The sequence below is a fragment of the Littorina saxatilis genome, linkage group LG12 (assembly GCF_037325665.1).
Source record: "Littorina saxatilis isolate snail1 linkage group LG12, US_GU_Lsax_2.0, whole genome shotgun sequence".
In the NCBI taxonomy this organism is placed as follows: Eukaryota; Metazoa; Mollusca; class Gastropoda; order Littorinimorpha; family Littorinidae; genus Littorina; species Littorina saxatilis.
In genome coordinates, this window is record NC_090256.1 from 52,793,455 (window position 1) to 52,817,298 (window position 23,844).

The 23,844-nt window shown below is 40.9% G+C and overlaps 1 protein-coding gene across 2 annotated transcripts in view; it reads right to left on the bottom strand.

Annotated features, from left to right (window-relative positions):
- Positions 1 to 4,613: 4,613 nt before the first annotated feature.
- LOC138982234 (phosphatidylinositol 4-kinase type 2-alpha-like) overlaps positions 4,614 to 23,844 on the bottom strand; it is a 39,162-nt gene continuing 19,931 nt past the window's right edge. For both annotated transcript variants that reach the window (XM_070355469.1, XM_070355470.1), the window contains exons 4-9: positions 18,615 to 18,768; positions 17,837 to 17,937; positions 16,439 to 16,544; positions 13,728 to 13,861; positions 11,770 to 11,829; positions 4,614 to 10,591 (exon numbers count right to left, since the gene is read on the bottom strand). In XM_070355469.1, coding sequence (XP_070211570.1) covers positions 10,421 to 10,591; positions 11,770 to 11,829; positions 13,728 to 13,861; positions 16,439 to 16,544; positions 17,837 to 17,937; positions 18,615 to 18,768 — 726 coding nt within the window. In that variant the 3' untranslated portion in view covers positions 4,614 to 10,420. The remainder of the gene's footprint in view (positions 10,592 to 11,769; positions 11,830 to 13,727; positions 13,862 to 16,438; positions 16,545 to 17,836; positions 17,938 to 18,614; positions 18,769 to 23,844) is intronic.

Here is a 23,844-nt window from a genome sequence, read left to right on the forward strand (position 1 = left end):
CCTTAATCCATAACTCTGCATCACAAATCACATTTTGTACCTGACATAATTTTTCTTCATCACATAAAAATGACACCAAGCTGTTCGCTCAAGGGGGAAAAGTCCGATATGAAAAGGGACAACAGATTCGTTTCAAAGAAGTACAATATGCAGAGATCCCTTTGGGCAGAAAACACAAGTATGCATACAAAGTAACCTCTTCTGGATAGATAATTGATAGGCTGTTTTTCCCATATTTGCTACAGAAGCTGAATTTTGCCTGTTCTGAATTTTTATAAGATTCTGAACCTCAGCTCAGTTTTTTTTTGTGTTTTTTTTGGAAGGGGGGTTGGATTTGGGGGGGAACCTTCATTTGTCCAGCTGTAAAGCATCCATTGAAGAGGTTAGTGTGCCAGATAGCCAAGCCAAATGTTTGTTTGTTTTTGGTACAGAAAGTTTGAATAAAATAACAGGGGTATCAATTTTTAGTTGGTGTACAAAAATTAAATCAATATTTTTGGACGGAATTTGGTTTTGAAATTCTAGTGTCCAAGAGTGCTTGAAAGTGAAACATGAAAGAGATTCTTAGTGAGTTGAGTGCTTGAAAGTGAAACATGAAAGAGATTCTTAGTGAGTTTTCCTAACTATACTATAACATTGAGCACATTCTGCAAGGAGAAACATATATCGGCTATGTTACATACGCTCCCACTACAGCAAAACATGCCAAAGGGAAATAAATTTCACCCATGCTCATGCTATGTACACTGCACATAATTATAACACAGACAAACTCTGTTTTCATCGGCTTTATTTCATGATTGAATCAGAAAGGAGAAATCAACCATAACCCAGTGCACTCATTCCCATAACACAAACACTCTGCGCACAAAAATAATTTATACTGATGGTTGCGAAACAGCACAGGTGGTTAAATAATCACCAACATAACAATTTCCAGCACAGGTTGTTGAATTCAAAGTTAGTATCAAATTATACATACATGTTACAAGAGTTCCCATTTTTATGGAGAAATCTTTGCCGGAATATACAAACGTAGGTTGTTTTTGTTTTTTCAAATAATCACACATTTGAAAATGTTATGAAGATGAAAGAAGACACGAACAAAATTGACAACATGCACATATTTGTTTAGATGATCTGATGTTATGGCAGACAAAGATAACCTTCTAATTGGGATAACAATTATGGCATGTGGTGCAATGAAAGTGGCAAAACACTACACATTCTTTCGCAGATCAATTTTAGTAAAAAGATCTTTTTGTACTGAACACACTTTCATGTGTGTGTGTGAAGATCTTTCAGGGTGACTCTTGGCCTTATTTACAAACAAGTTGATTCTCTTTATTCTTACCTCACTATACAACAAATTTTAACCATGTTGATTACACAAGCTCCATCTTTCAGTGAAGAAATTCTAAAAGCGGCCGTACACCTACAAGTGAATACTCTTTGCCAAGTGAACAAGAGAATACCCAGAATATACCTCGCCATAATTATGAAACATGAGAATTACCAGAATATTCTTCACCATTCAAAACAAGAGAATATCCAGAATACATTCCTCGCCATACAAAACAAGAGAATACCCAGAATACTCTTCGCCATGTAAACAAGAGAATACCTCACATCATCTGGAGAAGGAAACAAATAGAGGGGTAGGACTTTCTGCTTTTTCACGTCAAGATGTTGCATTGAAAAAACAAAGGCAGTGATATACAGCAGTAGTGACTTTAACCTGTATCGTAGCTAGTAGTGACTTTAACCTGTAACGTAGCTGTACAAGGCTTCTGTCCCGCCAACATCTGAACTCAGTTTGAAACATATAATAGCATCACCACCAGGAAGACAGAACATTTTACAAACATAGTGCGAGCAAAACCCATTTTCAATTTCCTTTGATAGTCTTTATCATCCCATTGCTGGGAAAATCAGGTTGCTTCCTCCCAGTGGAAAACAAGCAAACAGCAAAAAGATTTAAGTTAGGCAGGTGTGTTCTTATTTTGGCGTTATCAGCCATTTGCACTTCGAAAGAATGACCAAGGTCTTCTACGTGCCAATGGAGGCGGGGCATGGATACCGTCTCATAGTCGTTACATAAAGTTGACCTGTGTCGGTCTAGGCCTGAATTTCAACCTGTTAGTGTTACCCAAATTTCACAAGCCCAGTGCGCTACCAACTCGGCTACCAGACGCCCTATTTATAATAATAATAATAAATGAGCATTTATATAGCGCAACATCATAACTTTACAATTATGCTCTTTTACAATGCATTATGTAAAGCATGACAAGCTTACAGAGGCTGATTCCAGACCAAAGGCATATGATAACATTTAATGTGTAACTGAGGTTCATGCAAATCAATATAGCTCTGTATATTTGTCTTTACTTTTATCGCTTGAAAGAATTGGTTCACAGTCTGCCAACAACTGAAAGACGTTGCATGCAATATAGGTAAAGGCTTGTGTTTAGTTATGCAAAGACAGCATTCATACCTGCCCATTGTACTACACACATGTACAACTTCCTGTAAGAATTTTAAACTTGACTGAATGATAAATTAGGCTAGGAGACCCTGTGGGACTAAACTCAGCTGAATCTGAATGGGGAAATAATGTGGAAACAAACTGAACCAACTGTTGTCTAACTCATGGTATACATATGAGTTGTTCTTTGCTACTGGTCACAAGTGGGGGTCAGCTCACACGGACGCATTTTGTCAATACAGTCTATGGGAGAAACCGGTCACAAAGCACCCAGTACATGCCAGAGAGATAGGAGAATCGGCACAATCAAAGAAAATAACAAAATCATTCAATAGATATGGAAATATTAAGATTTACTGTGAAAATGCCAGCAAAAATGGCGTCCAAAAACGGGAACGCACACTTGGTGCGTCTTTGAAGACTTACCTCCCGTTCTGTGTTGTTGATAATAGTCGTGTTTGTGCTGTTGTTGTTGAAATAGTATCTAATAAAACTGATGCAGTTCTTGAAATGTTGCAAATTATTGTTGTCTTTGTGAAATGCGAGAGTGTTCTGAGGCGTAATCTGCATACGGCTGATGTCCCACATAGGGTACCCCACTTCGATCAGCGTATCACTCCAAATGAGCTTCATAGCAGAAAAGCAGATACACTACCAACACACTGCATAACAGATCTACAAGTCTGAGCCAGAATCATTGAAATTTACTTTCTGTATAAAATATTGCAATCAAATTTGTTCACGATGTCCCACAAATAACGCAGGTTACCCTCGCCTTCGATTCAAAGTAACTCCAATCTGACTTAATTACAATCGAAACGCAGATGACGAACTGATTCACCACAAATTTGTGGTATTTTACACACAAATTTCAACTGTGTTGTTTCGCGATAAACAGCCATAAACAAACAAATGTGGCGCCGTCACGTCGCCTTGGAAGGAATAACGCAGGTGACCAAGGCTTGTTTCCGATACCTGTCTGATTAAAATCATCGTTTTTTCACGAATGACGGCTCTTTGGCAGATCTGGTGAGTTGGAAACTGTCTATGAATGTTTCATTTAATGTCAAATGCGTACATTCTTGTCGATATTGTTACCTTTGGGCTCATAAATTAAGTCAATCGTCGTGTTGTCCGAAAGTGACTTTTGTCAGCATAGAACTTACTGTGCTTTGATCATTGACTGAGAAGAATCTTCCGATGACACTAGTTCATTTCACTACGCGACTGCAGATCTGCAAGGAAACTTATGGCAGGGGAAATAAGCTTAACTGAAGACGAATAAACGGAGTAACTGTTCTTCAACGGATTGCTCTTACACTGATCTAAATATTTAGATCTTGTCGTCTGCTAGTCTGCTAGTAAGTAGTCTTCGGTCGTGTGAAAGTCACATCTATTTCGACTGTGTGCATCGATCCGTGTAGTGAAATGTTGATCTTTGATGATTTGGCAACATAACTTCGCTAAATGTGCTTCGAGTGTATCTCCCCGTTAACCGCATTTGAAAACGTATTTTAACAAGACCATGTTTCGACAGCCCAGACGGGGAGGATCCTCGATAGCTCACAGGGTATATTATAATGTTTTCCGCCGTTTTTTGAAGAATCCTTTCAAATTTGCTATTCCAAAAGAACCTTATGACACGACTCGAGTGGCAAAGAACATTCTCTGCAATTCCTGTCTCAGTCCGTGCAGCCGTTTCGGGTCCTATCGTCATCATACAAACATACACACAGACACACAAGAACCAGCTTTAAAAGTTAGATTATGTAGGAACCATGTGAACCAGTGATTTTTTCTTTTCTAAATCAGATACTACAGTATTTCTGCTTTATAAAAAGCTATATTTCAAAAACAAAGCTAGAGATTTGAATTTGGACCAGTTGTCCCCCATTCTGTCACCAGTACTGAAGAACAATTCATATATATATATGACCGTGTAAGTACCAGCTTCCAATGCATGTCATAACTGGTTAACTTTCAAATCTGATTAAATATGACACAATCAAATGATACAAAGCTCTTTCAACTACATGTCCAAGAACAAATGTTTTTGAATAATGTCTTCAGTGACCTGTGATGCTGTGCATCGTTCTCTCATTATTCTTTCTGTCCAACGCTCCTCTTTTTCTTCTTTAAACAAACTTCCAATTACAGCAAGCACATTTCAAAATGTTTACCATCAGTTGTCCACACATTCCATCAAAGTATCCAAACATCTTCAACCATGATCTTTATTTATTTGGTGTTTAACGTCGTTTTCAACCACGAAGGTTATATCGCGACGGGGGAAGGGGGAGATGGGATAGAGCCACTTGTCAATTGTTTCTTGTTCACAAAAGCACTAATCAAAAAATTGCTCCAGGGGCTTGCAACGTAGTACAATATATGACCTTACTGGGAGAATGCAAGTTTCCAGTACAAAGGACTTAACATTTCTTACATACTGCTTGACTAAAATCTTTACAAACATTGACTATATTCTATTCAAGAAACACTTAACAAGGGTAAAAAGAGAAACAGAATCCGTTAGTCGCCTCTTACGACATGCTGGGGAGCATCGGGTAAATTCTTCCGCCTAACCCGCGGGGGGGTTCAACCATGATGCAATCGATACACATTAGTGCTGGTGTTGGCAACCAAACACTCCAGATTTTAATGCACGAGAATCGCATTATGTTCAATGCAAACTATCCCCTTTTTTCCTCACTGCAAATTTTTAATAATGCAACCACATTCTGTATTGTCAACTGTCAGTTTTGCTTACGCTCTACTGAAGAATCTTGGAACATTTTCATCTACGAAGCACTCAACACATAACAGAGCTAGTGTCTGCAACTAAATACTCCAGCACTTTCTTTATTTGGTGTTTAACGTCGTTTTCAACCACGAAGGTTATATCGCGACGGGGAAAGGATGGGATAGAGCCACTTGTTAATTGTTTCTTGTTCACAAAAGCACAAATCAAAAAATTGCTCCAGGGGCTTGCAACGTAGCACAATATATACTCCAGCACTCATACACACGAGATCCGGGAATGCAAAAGAGGAAAAAACACGGGATACCAAAGCCCTGAAGATCAAAACAATTTCCACTCACTTAAAACCAATTTCTCATGAATCAACTGATTTGTTTCTCAAATAAAGAGCGCACTATACAACATGGGACTATGTGAACAAATGTCAGTACAAATGTAGTACTTACAATCAACATAACAATTAACCAAACAGAACTGGAGCAAATCAAACGTTTTTATAACTACACAGAATTATTTACAGCATAACCTTGCGACCCCAATCACAAAATTCCTCACTAACTATCATTACATGTGCCACCGAGTCGAAATGAAAATGACACACGTTTTGAGCATTATATTGTTTTAGACTTCAATCCAGCAAGAACAAATTTTACAAAGCCTATCAACATAATGTTTACATTGTAAACAAACCAGAAAGAAAGGCTTACTGACTAGAAGCAACAAAGTCCGTAACATGCAATCAGATGAAGGGCTAAACTATTTCTTCAGAATCCCATCCCTCAATAAAGACAGAGGCTATCTCAGCAGTATACTACAGTGGTACTTGCGATGAACACCCTTGGGACCAGCTAAACGTGTCCCTGCATCTCAAGGTGGCCTGTCATGACAGGTATATTTTGGTAGAGATGATAGACAAAGGGACCCCAGAATGTGTCCTTTTAAGGGAGGTGTCCTCTCATGAGAGGGGCCCCACATCGCAGGTATCACTGTATGACATTTCTGCATGCAAAAATAATCTCAAAACATTTTTGTTGTGTCTCTCACTTCTTCTGTGCAAAAAGTACATGAACCATGAACCAGTATTTGTGTTAATTGCCATTGTTGAAAGTTTTCTTCTGGTTTAAAGCTACACTCCTTCCCGTGTAACTATTATGCTCACCACCACCATACAAGAGACAGGAGCATCCCTCCTCTTGGACATATACCAAAACTCAACAGCCCGGCTGCTTCTTGAACAGAATGGACATTTCTTGCTGACTATGTTGAGAGCTGACACTGGTGGTTTCATCCAGCTGTTCACACCTACCACAGTTTTTTTTATCTGATTTCCACACATTGTTTCAATGCTTTAGGACCAAACACTCACACAACCATCATTATTGTATTGCAATTTAAAAACTGAGAAAGCACAGAAACTTCATGTTATTCCCCCCTCTGCTTCTTTACCTCTGTAAACTTGTAGGGGTAGTTATTTTTCGATAATGACCCAGCAACCAAACAAATAACGACCCAGCAACAGCCTGAATCCTCGATAGTGCAATGGGTTGAGAGGTTGTTCTGTTTCGGTACTACTTTTTGCGACTGAAAAGTTCCGAACGCTCTAATGTACGAAGTATACATCTCTGGAGCAAACAATACAAACATACCGCATTTAAATTAACAACTACAGGCCTGAACACATGAATCTCCATATAAAATCCATGAGTTCGGTTGTTTTCTGAATCTAGATCAGACGTTCATCACAAGCAATTTCCCAAGGCAAGTAACTCATACTTTGTCTAGCGACAAGAGTAGTTCCCCTTCTTTTCACTCAGTTTCTTCGACAACAGACTGCAATTTGTTTGTTTGTTTGTTTATTTGTTGCTTAACGTCCAGCCGACTACGCAGAGCCATATCAGGACGAGGAAGGGGGGGATGAAGGGGGCCACTTGTCAGGCGATTCCTGTTTACAAATGCACTAACCCATTACTTGTGTCCCAGCAGGCTTTAGTAAAACTAAATTAATACCTACTGGAAGATTACCAGTTTCCAGTATGTTAAAATAGGCTTAACCTATCTACTGCTGGACTTACATCAGAACACTAACAGATTAAACTATACATGAATCGCGAGACAAGCGGCAAGAGAAGAGATTTTTGGAAAAAATACAGGTGAATGAGCAAGAAGGCAGAAAAAAGAAAAGAATTCATGAAGAAAAAGAGAGCATGACAGGAAAGAGGAACCAAAAATCTACCTAACAGCAAACTAGAAAGCTCCTGCGGTTCCAAAAACAGGAGGGGCCTTTAATTTCATAACCGCAGTGCCCCACTGCGGGACACACAGACTGCAATCCGACGGTCAGTTTTCAACAATATTTCATTTAATAAACAGATCACACGCAACCAAATGCACACATCTCATCAATTTAAACAACATAAAGCGGTTTCATACACTATTTTCCCCAGAAAACTTAACTTCATACAGTTTTTAACGTTGGAACACGGGTGCAAAAGTTCGTCTGCTAGTCCCATTTGACGAAAGAACATTATCCTAACCGATACCAAAACATATACAGAACACACAATATCTGCCTTTGCCGCCACAGCAGAATAACAGCATATCTGTGTACTTGATTTTAGTCCAAAATAGGAAAACTGACAAGAAGTGTTAACAGAATGGAATGATTTGCACGGAACTATACAACCGCGCATTAATCGATCGCCTGCGCAGGTTGACTGGTTGAGTGAATAGGATTCGATCAAACTTTCGCAAAAAACCTCCTCTTTTCTTTGAATAACTGAAGAAAGGAGGAATAAAGAGGTTACACACCTCGTCTCAGTGATTATCAAAAATAATGGTCTCAGTTCGCGGTCATGAAAAAGCTCGCTAAAGCTCGCATTTTTCATGATCCGCTAACTTCGACCATTATTTTTGATAATCACTGAGACTCGGCATGTAACCTCTACATAATCGCTCAGTGCAGAAAAACTGAGTATTTCCCTTATTTCTCAGTCTTCTAAGCCAATGCAACGGCCTTTTACACAATGAACGCAGGATATGGTTCACATAGAACACATTTGTTCAATGTATAAGAATGAATGAAATACAAACTACACTACTTCTTCACCTATTGTTATACATGTATAATACCATGGTCTCAGAAGTAAATGCAAGTAACCAGAACCTGAATGACAGCTAAAGATTCCAGTTTCAAACGGCCACAGATTACACAAATACTCAGACATCAATCAGTAAAAATAAGCATGGATGTAGGAAGACTCAACTGGTCAAATATTCCATTTTTCTTTTTACAAATGTGTCTGCATTTATTCTTCTTCAGTCTTCAGACACTACTGTAGACTTCACAGTGCCATAAACCAGTGCAAATTATCTTGACCATGTCAAATACTGATACAAACATGCATCAATCCACCTGACAAGTAACCCACTGCCCTGTCAAAATCTTATTAAGCAGAAATTACGAGAACAGGCCTGAAAGTGGCGAGTATTTTACGAGTAAAAACATGTAACTGGGGAGTAGAAATCTTCATCTACTTGCCAAATGCGAGTCAAGTTGCTGAAACAAATTGTTGGCTTTGCTAGTAAAGTTTGCTCTCTGGTTAGTAAATTTTCAGAATCAGTAACCAAAGGCGAGTACACCATTTGTTGGACTTTCAGGGCTGAAGATTATATAAGAATGCGAAATACTTCAAATAGAGGCTTTACTGAAGTCTAAAACTCCTGATTTTTTTCCTCTGGATGACGGATGTGCCAAGGGGCCCTGTGAGTGCATGCATGCTCAACAACATGTCAGACTTTTTGAAGGGTGTAGTATTTGTTTCTGAATCTGCACATTTTCTGATTATCGTAAACAAAGCAAATCTTAAGTACTGGTTCTGGAGCTCAATTCTAACTCCATGTACAGTGGAACCTGCCCCGGGGAACACCTTGATAACGATCACCTACGGTACCTGCCCACGTTGAGCATCCCAAAGGATCCCCAACGAGTGTATTTCTATATAATTCATCTTTTTATAGTGCCCACGTATCTGTCTATAACAACTACATTTGGTGAGTCCCTTTGGCTGTCGTTATACATAGGTTCTACTGTAGCAATAACCCCACCACAAGCAAGGCTCTACACACCCTTAGTTGTTGAACCTAGCTCCTGAGTCGTCGTACTGGCCAAGTATAACTCATCGATCTACAGGGATACTCAAGACTACCTAGAATATAAATGAACTGTTCAATTCCTTTTCTGTTAACTTTTGATGATTATCCCCTCTTTACAATTTTTATTTTTTATTAACATCCTCACACCCACATTCTAAAAAAACACACATTCGCAAACATTCACACACACACACACACAGACACACTTCCAACAAATGCATGACCATCAGACATTATTAAACACATCAATGAAAGGCAACAAATCCTTACAATGTAACAAACATTGCAAAAAAGTCAAAGCTACAATGGAATGTCAACGCATATTGGAACAGTTCAACGTAAAGTTTTTACCCGCACAAGAAAAGATCACGCCTCAATATATCAGAACAACCTAACAAGTCGGTCACATACCAAAGCATACAGGCTGGATCAATCAGATTTCATTTTTCACATGTAATTGAATATTGATTTACAGAAAAAAATTATACACAAATCACTGGATCTCTCCTTCAATGTCCTAGAAAGTATGAAAAATAAGAACATTGAAATATATCGTCAACAAGGTTTGACTTGACAAAATTCTCTCTACAAAATAAACGGACATTCACGAAGAACGGAGCTGATCGGTAACTTTTTCAACAGTATCAGTTTTCCTGTCCTGTGTCAATAACGGAAAAGTACATTCTTATCTTCGATCAAAACTACACCTGCAACACAAACCTTATACAGGACTGAGAAAAAAAGATACAAAAAACAAACCGAGATAAGATTAATCCAAGAGGTTCATAAAAATAAAAAGGACAAAAGAGACACAACGAGAGATCGCCAAACTATCACATGTTTACCTTTCAATCTGCCCCAACAGTATGTACAGTTTGGAATCCTTGCTCGCTGTACATGCACACACCGACTTCCTCACTGTGGGTAAAAACAAGTGAAAAAGCACACTGAACTGAGAAAGAAATCACAGAGAAAACAGCTCCTGGTCGAGTTGTAGAGCAAATGATCCGGTCGAGATCACATCAACACCATGAGAAGAACGGAGCTCTGTGGGCAAAGCTTTGCGTGAATACGTCGCTGTCCGCTCGAGTGCGTCCAAACTTCATCTTGTTGCGTTCCACCGTGACTACTGGCATCTGAACCAGTTGGACCGGAGATTTGTTGTCCTTCAGAGCCTGGGTCAGGTTCAGAATCTGTTTGGATTGTCAAAACGAGTGTGATAACAAGGGATTTTATTACCATTCATAAGAAATCATCTGACAAAAATTTGAGAAGCCTCCCTTCCTCACAATCCTTAATGATGATTGAATATAAACTTAACAATTAATATTACGAAAAAGTATCAAAGGTACTGATGTGGTGATCCCCATTTCACACACTATGGATAGCTGCACAGTTTCAATTCTCCATTGACCAAGTGCAAGCAGCCCATAACTGGTGGAAATTAATCAAAGTGTCACCTTAATGTCACAAAACTTTTATCAGAAGTCACGAAACTTTTATCAGGAAGCAGACCTTGCAAGCAAGTTTCGAATAAAAAGTCGCAAAACCAAGGGTTTCGTTCAAAGAGCTATGAATATTTAGTTTCACTGCAGTGCAAACGTTCTAGTGTTCTTTCAATGGGATTTTTTTTTAATAGATCCCTGTGGATTTATGATATTTGCCTTATTGCCTCGGCTGCTTTCTCATTCCAAATCACAGCTGGCACAATTTACAGGAAAGAAATGTATAGCCACTGTTTGAGTAGCTGCAGTATAGTAAGGGAGGTAATCCAGATGGAGTGTTCAGGCTAGATCACCCAAATGTTCAGTTAGACAGACACTGAGCCACGAATAATCAGCTCACTGAGATGAACCGACCTAGGGAGACACCATAACCCTAAGCCTTTCAAAAACAAACCATTTCACTACTGCAAAGTTATGCAAATTTGCCGCGAACAGCTGGCGGCGCGGAATGCATTATATTATTTCATGGTCAACAGCTGTGTGTAATTGAATTAAGGGTGACGACTGTCCTAAAACAGCAGCTCATTCAAACAAGAATGCAGATAAGTTGACAGTACAAGGATTGTAGACCAGGAACATTGTGAAAACAGCTGAACAATACCACTGTGATTTCTGTTGTCAACTAATTTATGAAATAAGACTGCTATACTGCCTGTTTGATTCTACCAATTTGTTTTCTCTCCATATTTTACTGGTTACCACAGCATTATGCTTCTAACATCTCAGGTCTACAAAAACAAGAGTAATACACAGTCAATGGAAACAACAAGGAAAACCAATTAACCTAAACATTTGTTTTTCTCAGGACAGCTGCTTTCAAGTTTTTGAATGAAAAAATGGATTTGATTAAGTCCACAACAACTAACCTGTCCCCTCATGACCGACATCTGCTTTTCAAAGGTATGGTAGTCAAAACCTTTGTCATGCTGCAGATAGAACACAAAAATTTGAATATTCAGGATGCATAAAAAAACGGACAAGGTTGCATGTTTCAACATCTTTAAAGACAGTCCTTCCTGTGTAAATGATTTGGCTTACCATCTCAGTTCTGGCCAGGCTTTTCCATGGGATATGATTTTTTGGTTTGTTTGTTTGCTTAACGCACAGCCGACCACGAAGGGCCATATCAGGGCGGTGCTGCTTTGACATTTAATGTGCGTCACACACAAGACAGAAGTCGCAGCACAGGCTTCATGTCTCACCCAGTCACATTATTCTGACACGGGACCAACCAGTCCTAGCACTAACCCCATAATGCCAGACGCCAGGCGGAGCAGCCACTAGATTGCCAATTTTAAAGTCTCAGGTATGACCCGGCCGGGGTTCGAACCCACGACCTCCCGATCATGGGGCGGACGCCTTACCACTAGGCCAACCGTGCCGGTCATGGGATACGAACACCCCTCCCCTTGGACACATACCAAAAATCAACAGCCAGGGTGCTTCTTGTGTAGGGCGAGCATTTCGCAATAAATTAATGTAGTTACCTGACATTAGTGTCAATGTGCAAAATTCTCTCATGGGGAAATTCTCACTCTGCACAGTAAGCAGTGAGAATGTTGATTTTTGGTGTATGTCCAAGTGACAGTCTTGTTCTATGATAAATGCCAGACATATCTGAGGTTGTGAGCCAAACTGTTTACACAGGAAGTACTGAGCCTCAAACAGCAACAGAAACTGAGCAAGCTATGTAATAAGTAACAGCTCTTCACAAAAAACGTTATAAATTGAACATGCATAAACATATCATAATCATAAAGGCTTCATTCTTAATGCATAGAATTTAGCTCATAAATAAAGACCAAAACAAAGTCGATCCCCATCATGCAAATACAAAATGTGACAATGATTTTTCGAATCCCAATTTCTGATTATTTCTTTTCTTTAAAAGAACAAAAATTTCAATATACATTCCCCCAAAATGAAATGCTTTCACAGGGAATTATCAACCGCAGAAATGTCTTACCTTTTTCTTAGGCCTCAACTGTTTGTGCAAAGAGACATTAAAGGACTTTACACGTTATAAAAGCACTGTCATTTTGTTACATACACACTGTATATTCGGGGGTGCAGTCATTTTGTTACATACACACTGTATATTCGGGGGTGCATAGGTTTCACTCTGTCTCTTTGTTTTTCTGTCTCTTTGATTTTCCACACTTAGATCTCTGGTTTGTACTACTGACTGTATGCAGAAGTTCAACAAAAGGGAGATAACGTCACAACTTCATTTGTGTGATGATGAAAATAACAATTATGACGACGACGACGGTGATGATGACGACGATGATGATGACGAAGATGATGATGCAATAGCAGTAATATTTCTCTGAGGCAAGCAAAGAGCCAGCACATTTGTGTTCAGCTGTCCTTGTATATATATATATATATTCAAGATGAACAGGATACGCTAATGACTTTAAAAACAAATACATTTCTGAAAGCTGTCGCCAGGGGTTTGTACAGCTTAGTGAACTCAGAAATGATAAAGCAGAATCTCCTGGCGTTAGTCACACACACACACACACACACACACACACACACAAACACACACACACACACACACACACACACACACACACACACACACACACACACACACAAACACACACACACACACCACACACATAAGAAAAACACAGAAAGCTGCACAATAAACAACACAGCACAACACAATACAACACAAAACACACAATACAGATGAATCAGACAGCAAGATTTTCTTTCTAGCTGATGTGTGGAGTTCTTAAAAAGGGGGTTCCAGTGTACCTACAAACAAAATTAAGAGAGACTGCAAATGAGACAAACACACACATGGTCTCACCTTGAACAAATCGTGCAAGTCATCACACAGATCCTGTACAAAGTTCATGTCGCTCAGCAGTGGCAGCACCTGCTCTTTTATCTCATTGGAGAACGGAACTTTGGCTTGAGGTAACCACGCCCAGTGATATGGGTCTGTCACAGACAAAATTATCATACATTTTGTAAATTAATATAATAATAAACTAGAGTTATCATAATAATGGACTGGGTGGCTGAGTGGTAACGCACTTGCGCTCAGAAGCGAGTTCGACCCTGGGTCAGGGCATTAGCAATTTTCACCCCCCTTTCCTAACCTAGGTGGTGGGTTCAAGTGCTAGTCTTTCGGATGAGACGAAAAACCGAGGTCCCTTCGTGTACACTACATTGGGGTGTGCACGTTAAAGATCCCACGATTGACAAAAGGGTCTTTCCTGGCAAAATTGTATAGGCATAGATAAAAATGTCCACCAAAATACCCGTGTGACTTGGAATAATAGGCCGTGAAAAGTAGGATATGCGCCGAAATGGCTGCAATCTGCTGGTCGATGTGAATGCGTGATGTATTGTGTAAAAAAATTCCATCTCACACGGCATAAATAAATCCCTGCGCCTTGAATATGTGCGCGATATAAATTGCATAAAAATAAAAATAAAATTTAAAAAAATCCCTGCGCTTAGAACTGTACCCACGGAATACGCGCGATATAAGCCTCATATTGATTGATTGATTGGTTGAATAAAAGGTCAGCTATGATTTGAGCTACGGTTCACACTAGTTTTTATCATTTTCATGATCTAAGTGACCATTGATACTGGTCTGTCGCAGGAAAAATCATGACAAATGATGTTATTACGTACATATATTGAGATAAGGTTCACATCATCTAACTGTAACACACCCACAAAGAACTCAAATTCAGCAGCATGTTTTACTTTAGTAATAGAAAACAAGTCGCGTAAGGCGAAAATACAACATTTCCATGGGTGGGAGCCCAAAATTGTTCCAAGACTGAACTTTTTTTAATGCCGGGGTCCAGGGGCCGCCAAGGCCCCGGCGGGGTCCAGGGGCAGCGCCCTGGTGGGGGGTCCAGGGGGGCGAAGGCCCCCGGCCGAAAACGAATTTTATGAATTTAAAAGGGTTTCTCTGGCCTCTCCTGAGTTTAATTCTGATAAATAAGAACCTTGTTGGAGATACAAAAAGTAACAAAAACTAAAAATTTTAGGGACCTGGCAAGCATTAGAAACAATTGAGTTACAAATTCGAACCGAAACGAAACAAACCCGCAAAAAAAACAAAAAACAAAAAAAATTGTCAAAATTTCTCTGAGACGGAAATCCGTCTGAGACGGAGGAACTCCCACCCATGCATTTAGTCAAGTAGCTGTCGAACTCACAGAATGAAACTGAACGCAATGCCATTTTTCAGCAAGACCGTATACTCGTAGCATCGTCAGTCCACCGCTCACGGCAAAGGCAGTGAAATTGACAAGAAGAGCGGGGTAGTAGTTGCGCTAAGAAGGATAGCACGCTTTTCTGTACCTCTCTTTGTTTTAACTTTCTGAGCGTGTTTTTAATCCAAACATATCATATCTATATGTTTTTGGAATCAGGAACCGACAAGGAATAAGATGAAAGTGTTTTTAAATTGATTTCGACAATTTAATTTTGATAATAATTTTTATATATTTAATTTTCAGAGCTTGTTTTTAATCCGAATATAACATATTTATATGTTTTTGGAATCAGAAAATGATGGAGAATAAAATGAACGTAAATTTGGATCGTTTTATAAAATTTTTTTTTTTTTTTTTACAATTTTCAGATTTTTAATGACCAAAGTCATTAATTCATTTTTAAGCCACCAAGCTGAAATGCAATACCGAAGTCCGGGCTTCGTCGAAGATTACTTGACCAAAATTTCAACCAATTTGGTTGAAAAATGAGGGCGTGACAGTGCCGCCTCAACTTTCACGAAAAGCCGGATATGACGTCATCAAAGACATTTATCAAAAAAATGAAAAAAACGTCTGGGGATTTCATACCCAGGAACTCTCATGTCAAATTTCATAAAGATCGGTCCAGTAGTTTAGTCTGAATCGCTCTACACACACACACAGACACACACGCACATACACCACGACCCTCGTCTCGATTCCCCCCTCTACGTTAAAACATTTAGTCAAAACTTGACTAAATGTAAAAAGCAACAAGAAACGTTTACATTATCATATTATTTTGACAAAATATTAAAAGTGACAATTATGTCCCTTTTCCTTGGAGTTGGAAGCACGCTCGGAAGATTTTCCATCATTCAGGTGAAGCAAAGAGAAGACACTCTTAAGCTTAAATTGCCCCTTACAATTTTTGTTCTCCAAAGGGATATTGTAAACAAAGGAGCAACAGCAATCTGAAGCGATTTTGTTCCCTTTGTATAGATCTGATACACACGACTGCGATGATTTAAACAGATACAGCCTAAAATGTTCAGACCAATTTTGAATCAGGCCAAAATGACAGTTCATAAATCTGTGCTAGTCCAGTTGCAGAGGCCTTTTTTTAATACACTAATGAAAGAAAAGTGTGAAATTCAAAGTTGTGAGTTTTTCTACACAGAAGCCTAGTCGGTCAGATGGTACTAGAGTGTTGACAGATAGGAACAGAAGAACAAAGGTGACAACGCGTGAGAATGATAAATAGGAAAGTATAACGTTTATGACACAATATACTCACAAGCTCTCCACTCATCTGGGTGTTTGTAAGGAAAGGCCAGCCCATTGTCGATGGCAGCAACATTGATTTCTGGGTTGTTCACAATACTCCATTCCTGGTCCTGGTCCTGCACAAGCAAGTTTCAAACATTACTTCTTCTTTTCTTCTGCATTCATGGGCTGAAACTCCTACCTTTACTCTTGTTTTTTGCACAAGAGGGGTTGGTTTTGTTTTAGCCCCCCCCCCCCCCCCCCAAAAAAAAATAGTCTGTTTACGGTAATATAGGCCAAAAAAAACAGACTCCCCCCCCCCCCCCCCCCCCCCCCAAATGCCAAATAAAAGTCTAGGGCCGCGCGAAAAAATAGGGTCGGTCGGGATACCGTAAACAGACTATTTTTTTTTTGGCCTTAGAAGAAAATCCGGAGACATTCAGAGGTCTAATAATGATTCTAAGGTCTAAGAATAGTCACCGCAGCAATTTTCAATAAAAAGTTATGTATTAATTGAACATTGGATTTCCCTTCTTTGAGCCATAATATATAGGACGCCAGAAGCTGAATTAAAGCTCATATTTAGGCAGCTGGTAGAGACACCAAAAGAGTGCATGTTTGTGAGGGTTTTATCGTAAAATAAATAACAGAAATGGATAAATATATTAATGTTATTAGCATTTTTTATTACATTATGACATTTGACACAGATTTCAACAGTCATTGTACAACTCAACCACCAGGGCGGCCAAATAGAACAATGGTCGGGTTCGCGCCCTAAGGCAAGCAAAGAATTTTTTTACTAATCTTTCCATTATTATTTTAAACCCTTACTAAAACCAACATTTTTTACCAAATTGCAATGATTAAATCATTTATCTTAAATTTTAGAAGTTCTGTAATATGCAACAAGGTTTGCATGATTGCTGCACAAGTAAGTTACTTCCCTTGAACAGTTTCTCAGAATTCCTTATTCAATTTTTAGTAACATTGCCTATGGAAAAGCCCGCGTAGACTGCAGCCAATGGTTGATATTTATTTGCAGATGATCGACTTGTGGTTCAGTCTGATTGGTAGGCTAGCTGACAGCACCAGTTATTGTGCCATGTAAATTGGTGATACATGTACACCCTACTCATAAGTTCATCAAATCTGGTTGTAATTGATTCACACACGCATTCGCACATTCAAGCATGGGTGGTGGTATTTGGGTATGGATATGACACTACTGACAAGCTTTCATTGTCTGATTTGTTTTCATCAAGGGGATAAAAATGAAGTCTTTCAAAGTAAACCGCATGTAGCTCACACACCACAAAATGCCCAAGTGAAAAGCGTCACAAGAAAATAAGATAATTTTGCAACTTATGTTTCGACAACTGTTTTCTTTGTTTTCATGCATCTTTCTAAAACAGAGCGCTTCACTCACAGCATCCTGTATGGCGTCAGAACCAGGGGTGGTCGGGGTATCTGGGGGAGCGGCAGTGGAGGCTGGGTCGTACTTTATCAACCAGTTGTCGTTGCCTCTGTCTGTCAACAATCAAACCATGCCATGGTCAATGTAGTGAACACAACAGTGTCACAGCATTAATCACTCACAAACCTCTCAGCATTATAGGGAGTAGAAGCGCAGAACAGGTTGGAAACTATGGTGTTACTTTTAGCTATCAACAGTTTTCCTGTCCTAGAAAGTAGGAATAAATTGCATGGTTTATCATTTAGGTATGAGTCTTCCAACTAAGACTGATCATCAGTCCAAATGGTTCAGGCTGAATGGATAACATGATTCATCACTCTATTCCATAATTTGGACAACCAAACCTATTTTCAAAATTATGTGAGAGGCTAGGCCATCCTTCATTCATCTGTTTTTCATGCATATGTGTGTGGTAACCACACAGCTATCTTATTACACAATAAATCTTACGACACAATTTACAAAAACAATTAGAGAAGAAGTGTTCTGTGTTTTCCTAACAATGTCCAAATATCTCATGTTCACATTTCAAGATAGATCCTCTCTTTGGTTTCCACCATCTAGCCAAGTAAACATAAAATAATTAAGACAGAGGAAGTGATTGGCAGTCGAGTGACGAACATGTTCTGTAACTTCTGACATTAAAGGGTAATAACTTCAATCCATTCTGATGATTGCTGACAAAGGGCAATAATTTGAATCACTTCTGATTATTACTATCAAGTCTCACCTGTATTGCGGATGATGTAATCAAGAACGACTAATTTCTCGAAGAGAAGTTGAAACTGATTTGCAGTGGACTCTGGCAAGGCTTCACTGTCGAATCGTCGTAACCAGAAATCAGCATCTTTGAACCCGTTCACAAACGTTTGGAATGATCCCACCTGTTCACAGAAAGATAAATAAGCATGCAAATGAAAAAAGACAAAAAAGACAGTCTATATTATATTTAATGTCTTTGCTCACTCCGAAAAAAAATTGAAGCATCTCCTCAAATCAACTTGATGTAATTGCATATAATCCATCCCTCTGATCAAAGAAAAACTGAGTGAAAAAGAAATGATTGTAGTGTTTGACAACAGGAAGAAGGGGGACAGTTGTGAAATACACCTATACTACCAACCAAAATCAGTGGCAAATTAAATAAAGAGCAATATCAAAGTTTATTACAAGTGACCTGCTAGTAGCATGTGCCAAAAGGAGCCCATCCCTGTCGTGCAAAATCCCAAAATAGAAAAAAGAATCTCTAAACAGACACGACACGGCTCCCACTATTGACTATTTTATCAGGGCTCTCTCTCTGTTTATGGACAAACATAATGATGACAAACAGAATGTTGGATCATGACCTCTGTTAAATTGACTTGACATAGTTACTGTCATGCGTCTGTTATCTATATATATATACAGTGGAACCCCTCACAAGGAACCCCCTCTCTAACGACTACCCCGCCACAACGACCCTTTTTTTTTTAACCGATGTGTTTCCTTATATAGTTGTCACCGCTCTAACGTCTAAGGACCGACCAAACAGCTTGTGTAACGTCTTTGTCAGACAAAACCAAGACTCTGTCAGCGTAACGCATCACTGACAAACCGGTTATAACCAGTTATAACCTTCGTACGGTGCGCCGGCTTTTCGGCTCTACTTCTTCCCGGCGAAGCGGGTATTCATCTAGTTGACCATATGAGCTCTTTCTCAATGCAATCACAAAACGAAGAAAATCAAATGTCTTATCATGAACTTGATCTAGAGCTTTCACTGCCATATGGTATGGTTAAGATTCTCTATGAATTATGCATGAGTTTCAGCCTAGCTTTTACTTTTTTCCTTATTTTCTGTATCCATTTCCTTCCTTCTTTCTTTCTTTCTCTATTACACTCATCATTAACCAAAGGATCACAAAATAATGTGCTGCATGGATTGCTGAAAAGAACAGATATGACACAAAATCTGTTAATATCAAAGGAAGATCTGAAAGAAACAGTGGCAGTGCTTTAATGTATGCAAAGCTCATGTTTTGCTCCCCCACCCCCTCCCCCCCCCCCCCCCAAAAAAAACATGCTGTGAAGCTTAGACTTACTGCCACTACATGAAAAAGCGAAAAATTATCTTTTGTTTACTTGCTTAACCTTCGCCCGACATCGTTATCGACTACACATGGAAGACATCGTGGGGCCGCAAGGACCCATGCTTCTCAAAGAAGGAAAAATATGCATACCCTTCCGTAGACCCATGCTTTCTAAAGAAGCAAAAAGGTGCATCCCCTTCCGTAGACGCCGTGGTTAAATTTCCGCGAGAAGTAATTAAATTAAATTATTAATTCAAGTCAAACAGTTTATTTACCAAATGCAAAGCATCGGATTTTGTTATGGTGTATGCATAAAACTTCACACTCCTTCCACACGCATATATCATAATAAATATGTACAGATAAAGTGTTCAATTTCACTGGGCCTATTTACCAACCAGACAGTACAAAACGGACTGGTTGTTCTTTTAGCACCAATTTGACAGGAGTAATCACAGGTTGCATGGATAAAGATAAATGAATTCCCTAAAATCATATCTAAAAATATAATCAAAAATTTTAGTAATAAATTTTCATTTGATTAATATACTTACCCAACTCACATATAGCAATTAACTCTAGTTCAGTGCTGGTAACGCTGTACGCGTCCCCTTGGTAACAAGGAAGGCGCCTCTAAAAAAAGAGTGACATGAGACCCGTAAGGGTGTCTAAGCCAGCCCGGAAACGAGACTGCCTTCCGTATGCGCGCGCATACACCGCCATTTGCAATTCAATCTAAAGCGAAGCCCAACTCACACCTTTTTTTAGACCCAAACACCCACCACAGCGGGGAGGCGGGAGGGAATAAACGATGTGAGTTGGGTAAGTATATTAATCAAATGAAAATTTATTACTAAAATTTTTGATTAAATTACATATCTTACCCAACTCACATATAGCAGATTGCTACTATAGGTGGCGGGTACTCACCACGTTAAGAATGTAGAACCTGCCCTGCAGCCACCAAGGACGGCAAAGCTGAACTGCCGTCCTGACGACTTGAGGCTACATCCCTCAGGTAAAAGTGAATGAAAATGTCTTCCGACCGCCAGTACGCAGCCGCAAGAACTTCAGAGAGGCGTCCAGAACGAAGCACCGCTAAGGAAGACGCCCAAGCTCTCGCTTCATGTGTCCGGGACGAAGTAAGAGGTAACACGGCTCTGACATCGCCAGACTGGCTTTGCCACCAAATGTAAGCCTGCCTAATGGTGCTTGAAACCCATTTAGTCAGAGTGATCTTCGAAATATCCTTCCCTCTCACCGTGTTGAGTGAGATGAACAACAACTTTTGAGTTTTTGAGCGAATCGGTAGAGTCCTAGCCAGGTAGCTGCTGAGGGCCCTTACCGGACAATTACAAACATCAGGATCCCCCGGAGCCAGAACGCTGCTCAAGGGGGAAACACGAATACAAGGAGATAACTGACCAGGTTTTTGGTTTTTAGCTAAAAAATCCGGATGAAATTTCAAAGTAAAAGATCCATCTTTCTCTAAGGCAATATCTTTTGCCAAACCCGAGAGAGCGTGCACTTCGCTGCCTCGCCTAGCAGTCGCGAGCAAAACAAGAAATAAAGTTTTCTTCATAAGGTTAGCCAAACTGGCTAAATGAAGAGGTTCAAAATCATCCGAAGCCAAAAAACGAAGAACTAAAAACAGGTCCCACGCCGGGAGCTGTACCTTTGACCGAGCTAAATCAAGAGAGGCGCCCTTGATTACACTCGCTATCACGCCACTTAAAGTGATTCTATGGCCAAGCTGTCTAAGCGTAGAGGAAATAGCTGACCTTCTTACGCGCAAAGAGGAAGGAGAACCGCCCTGTTCCGCCAACCAGGATAAATGATTAGCTACGTGCATCGATCTCGGAGCCAGAGGATCGACACCGTTCTCTAAACACCATTTGGACCAGGAAGACCAATGCGAAGCATATACAGACTTGGTCGAATCCCTGTGAGCCTGCTGAACCAATTTCAAAGTCGAAGCTGTGGCACCCGCCCGGAGCAGAGAGCCTCGGACAGAATCCATCCGTGTAGCTGCAAGGCCTGAGGATTCTGGTGCGGAATGCCCGACCTGGGCTGCAACAGATCGCCCTTTCGAACCCCGAGAGGAATGGGCGGACGAACCGCCATGCGAACCAGATCGGGATACCAATGCTGGCTGGGCCAAAGAGGGGCCACCAACACCAACGCCGGCCCTTCTAGTTCTGCTTTTCTTATCACCTTGCCGAGAAGGCAAAACGGTGGGAACGCATAAGCCTGCAGATTTGTCCAGTCCATCTCCAGAGCATTGACCCCCCAAGCTTGAGGGTCGGGAAACGGAGACACGAAAAGAGGGAGACGAGTCGAGTATCTCGTCGCAAACAAGTCGATGGGAGGCTTGCTTACTTGCGCCCAAAGGCGCTCCAGAGCCTGGTGGGAGAGAGTCCACTCCGAGTGTAAGATCTTGTTCCCTCTGCTGAGAGCATCGGCCAAGACATTGAGAGTGCCTTTCAGATAGACCGCTGACAGGAGAATGTTGTGCAAACTGCACCATGTCAGCAAGCGACACGCGCTGTCCGAGAGGACCTGAGAGCGAGTGCCCCCTTGACGGTTTAAGTAAGCCGCCACAGTCATGTTGTCGGTGTGAACCTTGACATGACTGTCTTCCAACAGAGGAAGAAACGCCCGAAGGCCCAGTGCTACTGCCTCTAGCTCCAGAACGTTTATGTGCCAAGAGGCCTGACTGACGTTCCACACACCGGACGCTGTCTGATCTGCAAGATGAGCCCCCCAGCCCGACAGGGAGGCGTCCGTGAACAGATTGTTCTGAGGAGGCGGAGGAACAATAGGAACGCCCTGCGACACCCAGGGGAGAAGCCAAACACTTGTGGTCCGGCTGAACCAAGACCCCAACTCGATCTGAGCATTCCAATCTTGCGAAGTTTGGTCCCATAGCGCCTGCAGAGCTGCCTGAAACGGCCGTTTGTGTACTCTGCCTAGAGGAACAAGAGGCGCCATGGACTCCATCTGACCCAACAGAGAGTACAACTCCCGGGCCGTGGACAGATTCTCTCCGTAAAGAGAGCGGATAGAAGCCTGCAACTTGTCCACTCTCTTTTGCGACGGGCGAACCGACCAATCCAGAGTATTGAACTGCATCCCCAGATACGAGAAATCCTGTGACGGATCCAACTCCGACTTCACCCGATTGACCGTGAAACCGAGCTGAAATGCCAGACTGAGCACTCTCTGTGTGTGCCTGCTGCAAAGAACCTGGTCCTGGTGCAAAATCAGCCAGTCGTCCAAGTAGGCTCTCAGACGCACCCCCTCCTGCCTCACAAGGGCACAGAGTTGACGAATGACCATTGTAAAAATCCAGGGGGCGAGCGAAAGCCCGAAAGGGAGCGCTCGAAACTGGAAAATTTTCTCCCCCCAACGGAACCGAAGCCATTTCTTGTCTGACGGGTGCATGAGCACATGAAAATAAGCGTCGGTCAGATCCACAGACGTGACCCAGTCTCCTGGCCGCAAAGCCTCTCTCACTGAGGCCGGAGTCTCCATGGTGAATTTCACCACACGCAGGAACTTGTTCAAAGTTGACAAGTCTAGGACAGGTCTCCATGTCCCCGAAGCCTTGGGGACCACAAACAATCTCCCGTAGAAACCCGGAGACCCCTGATCGAGCACCTCCTCGATAGCCCCTTTCAACAGAAGGGATGCCACTTCCCCCTGTACGGCTGCCTTGGCCTCCGGGTCTCTCGGGAACCGAAAAGGCGGCGGAATTCTGGACAGAGGAGCCTTTCCCTCCGCCCAAAGAAGACGAAATCCCGAACGAATAATCCCCACGATCCACTCGCTGGACACCAAATGTGTCCAGGTAGCGATGGCCCTGGAGGGGCTGCCCGCCACCACAAA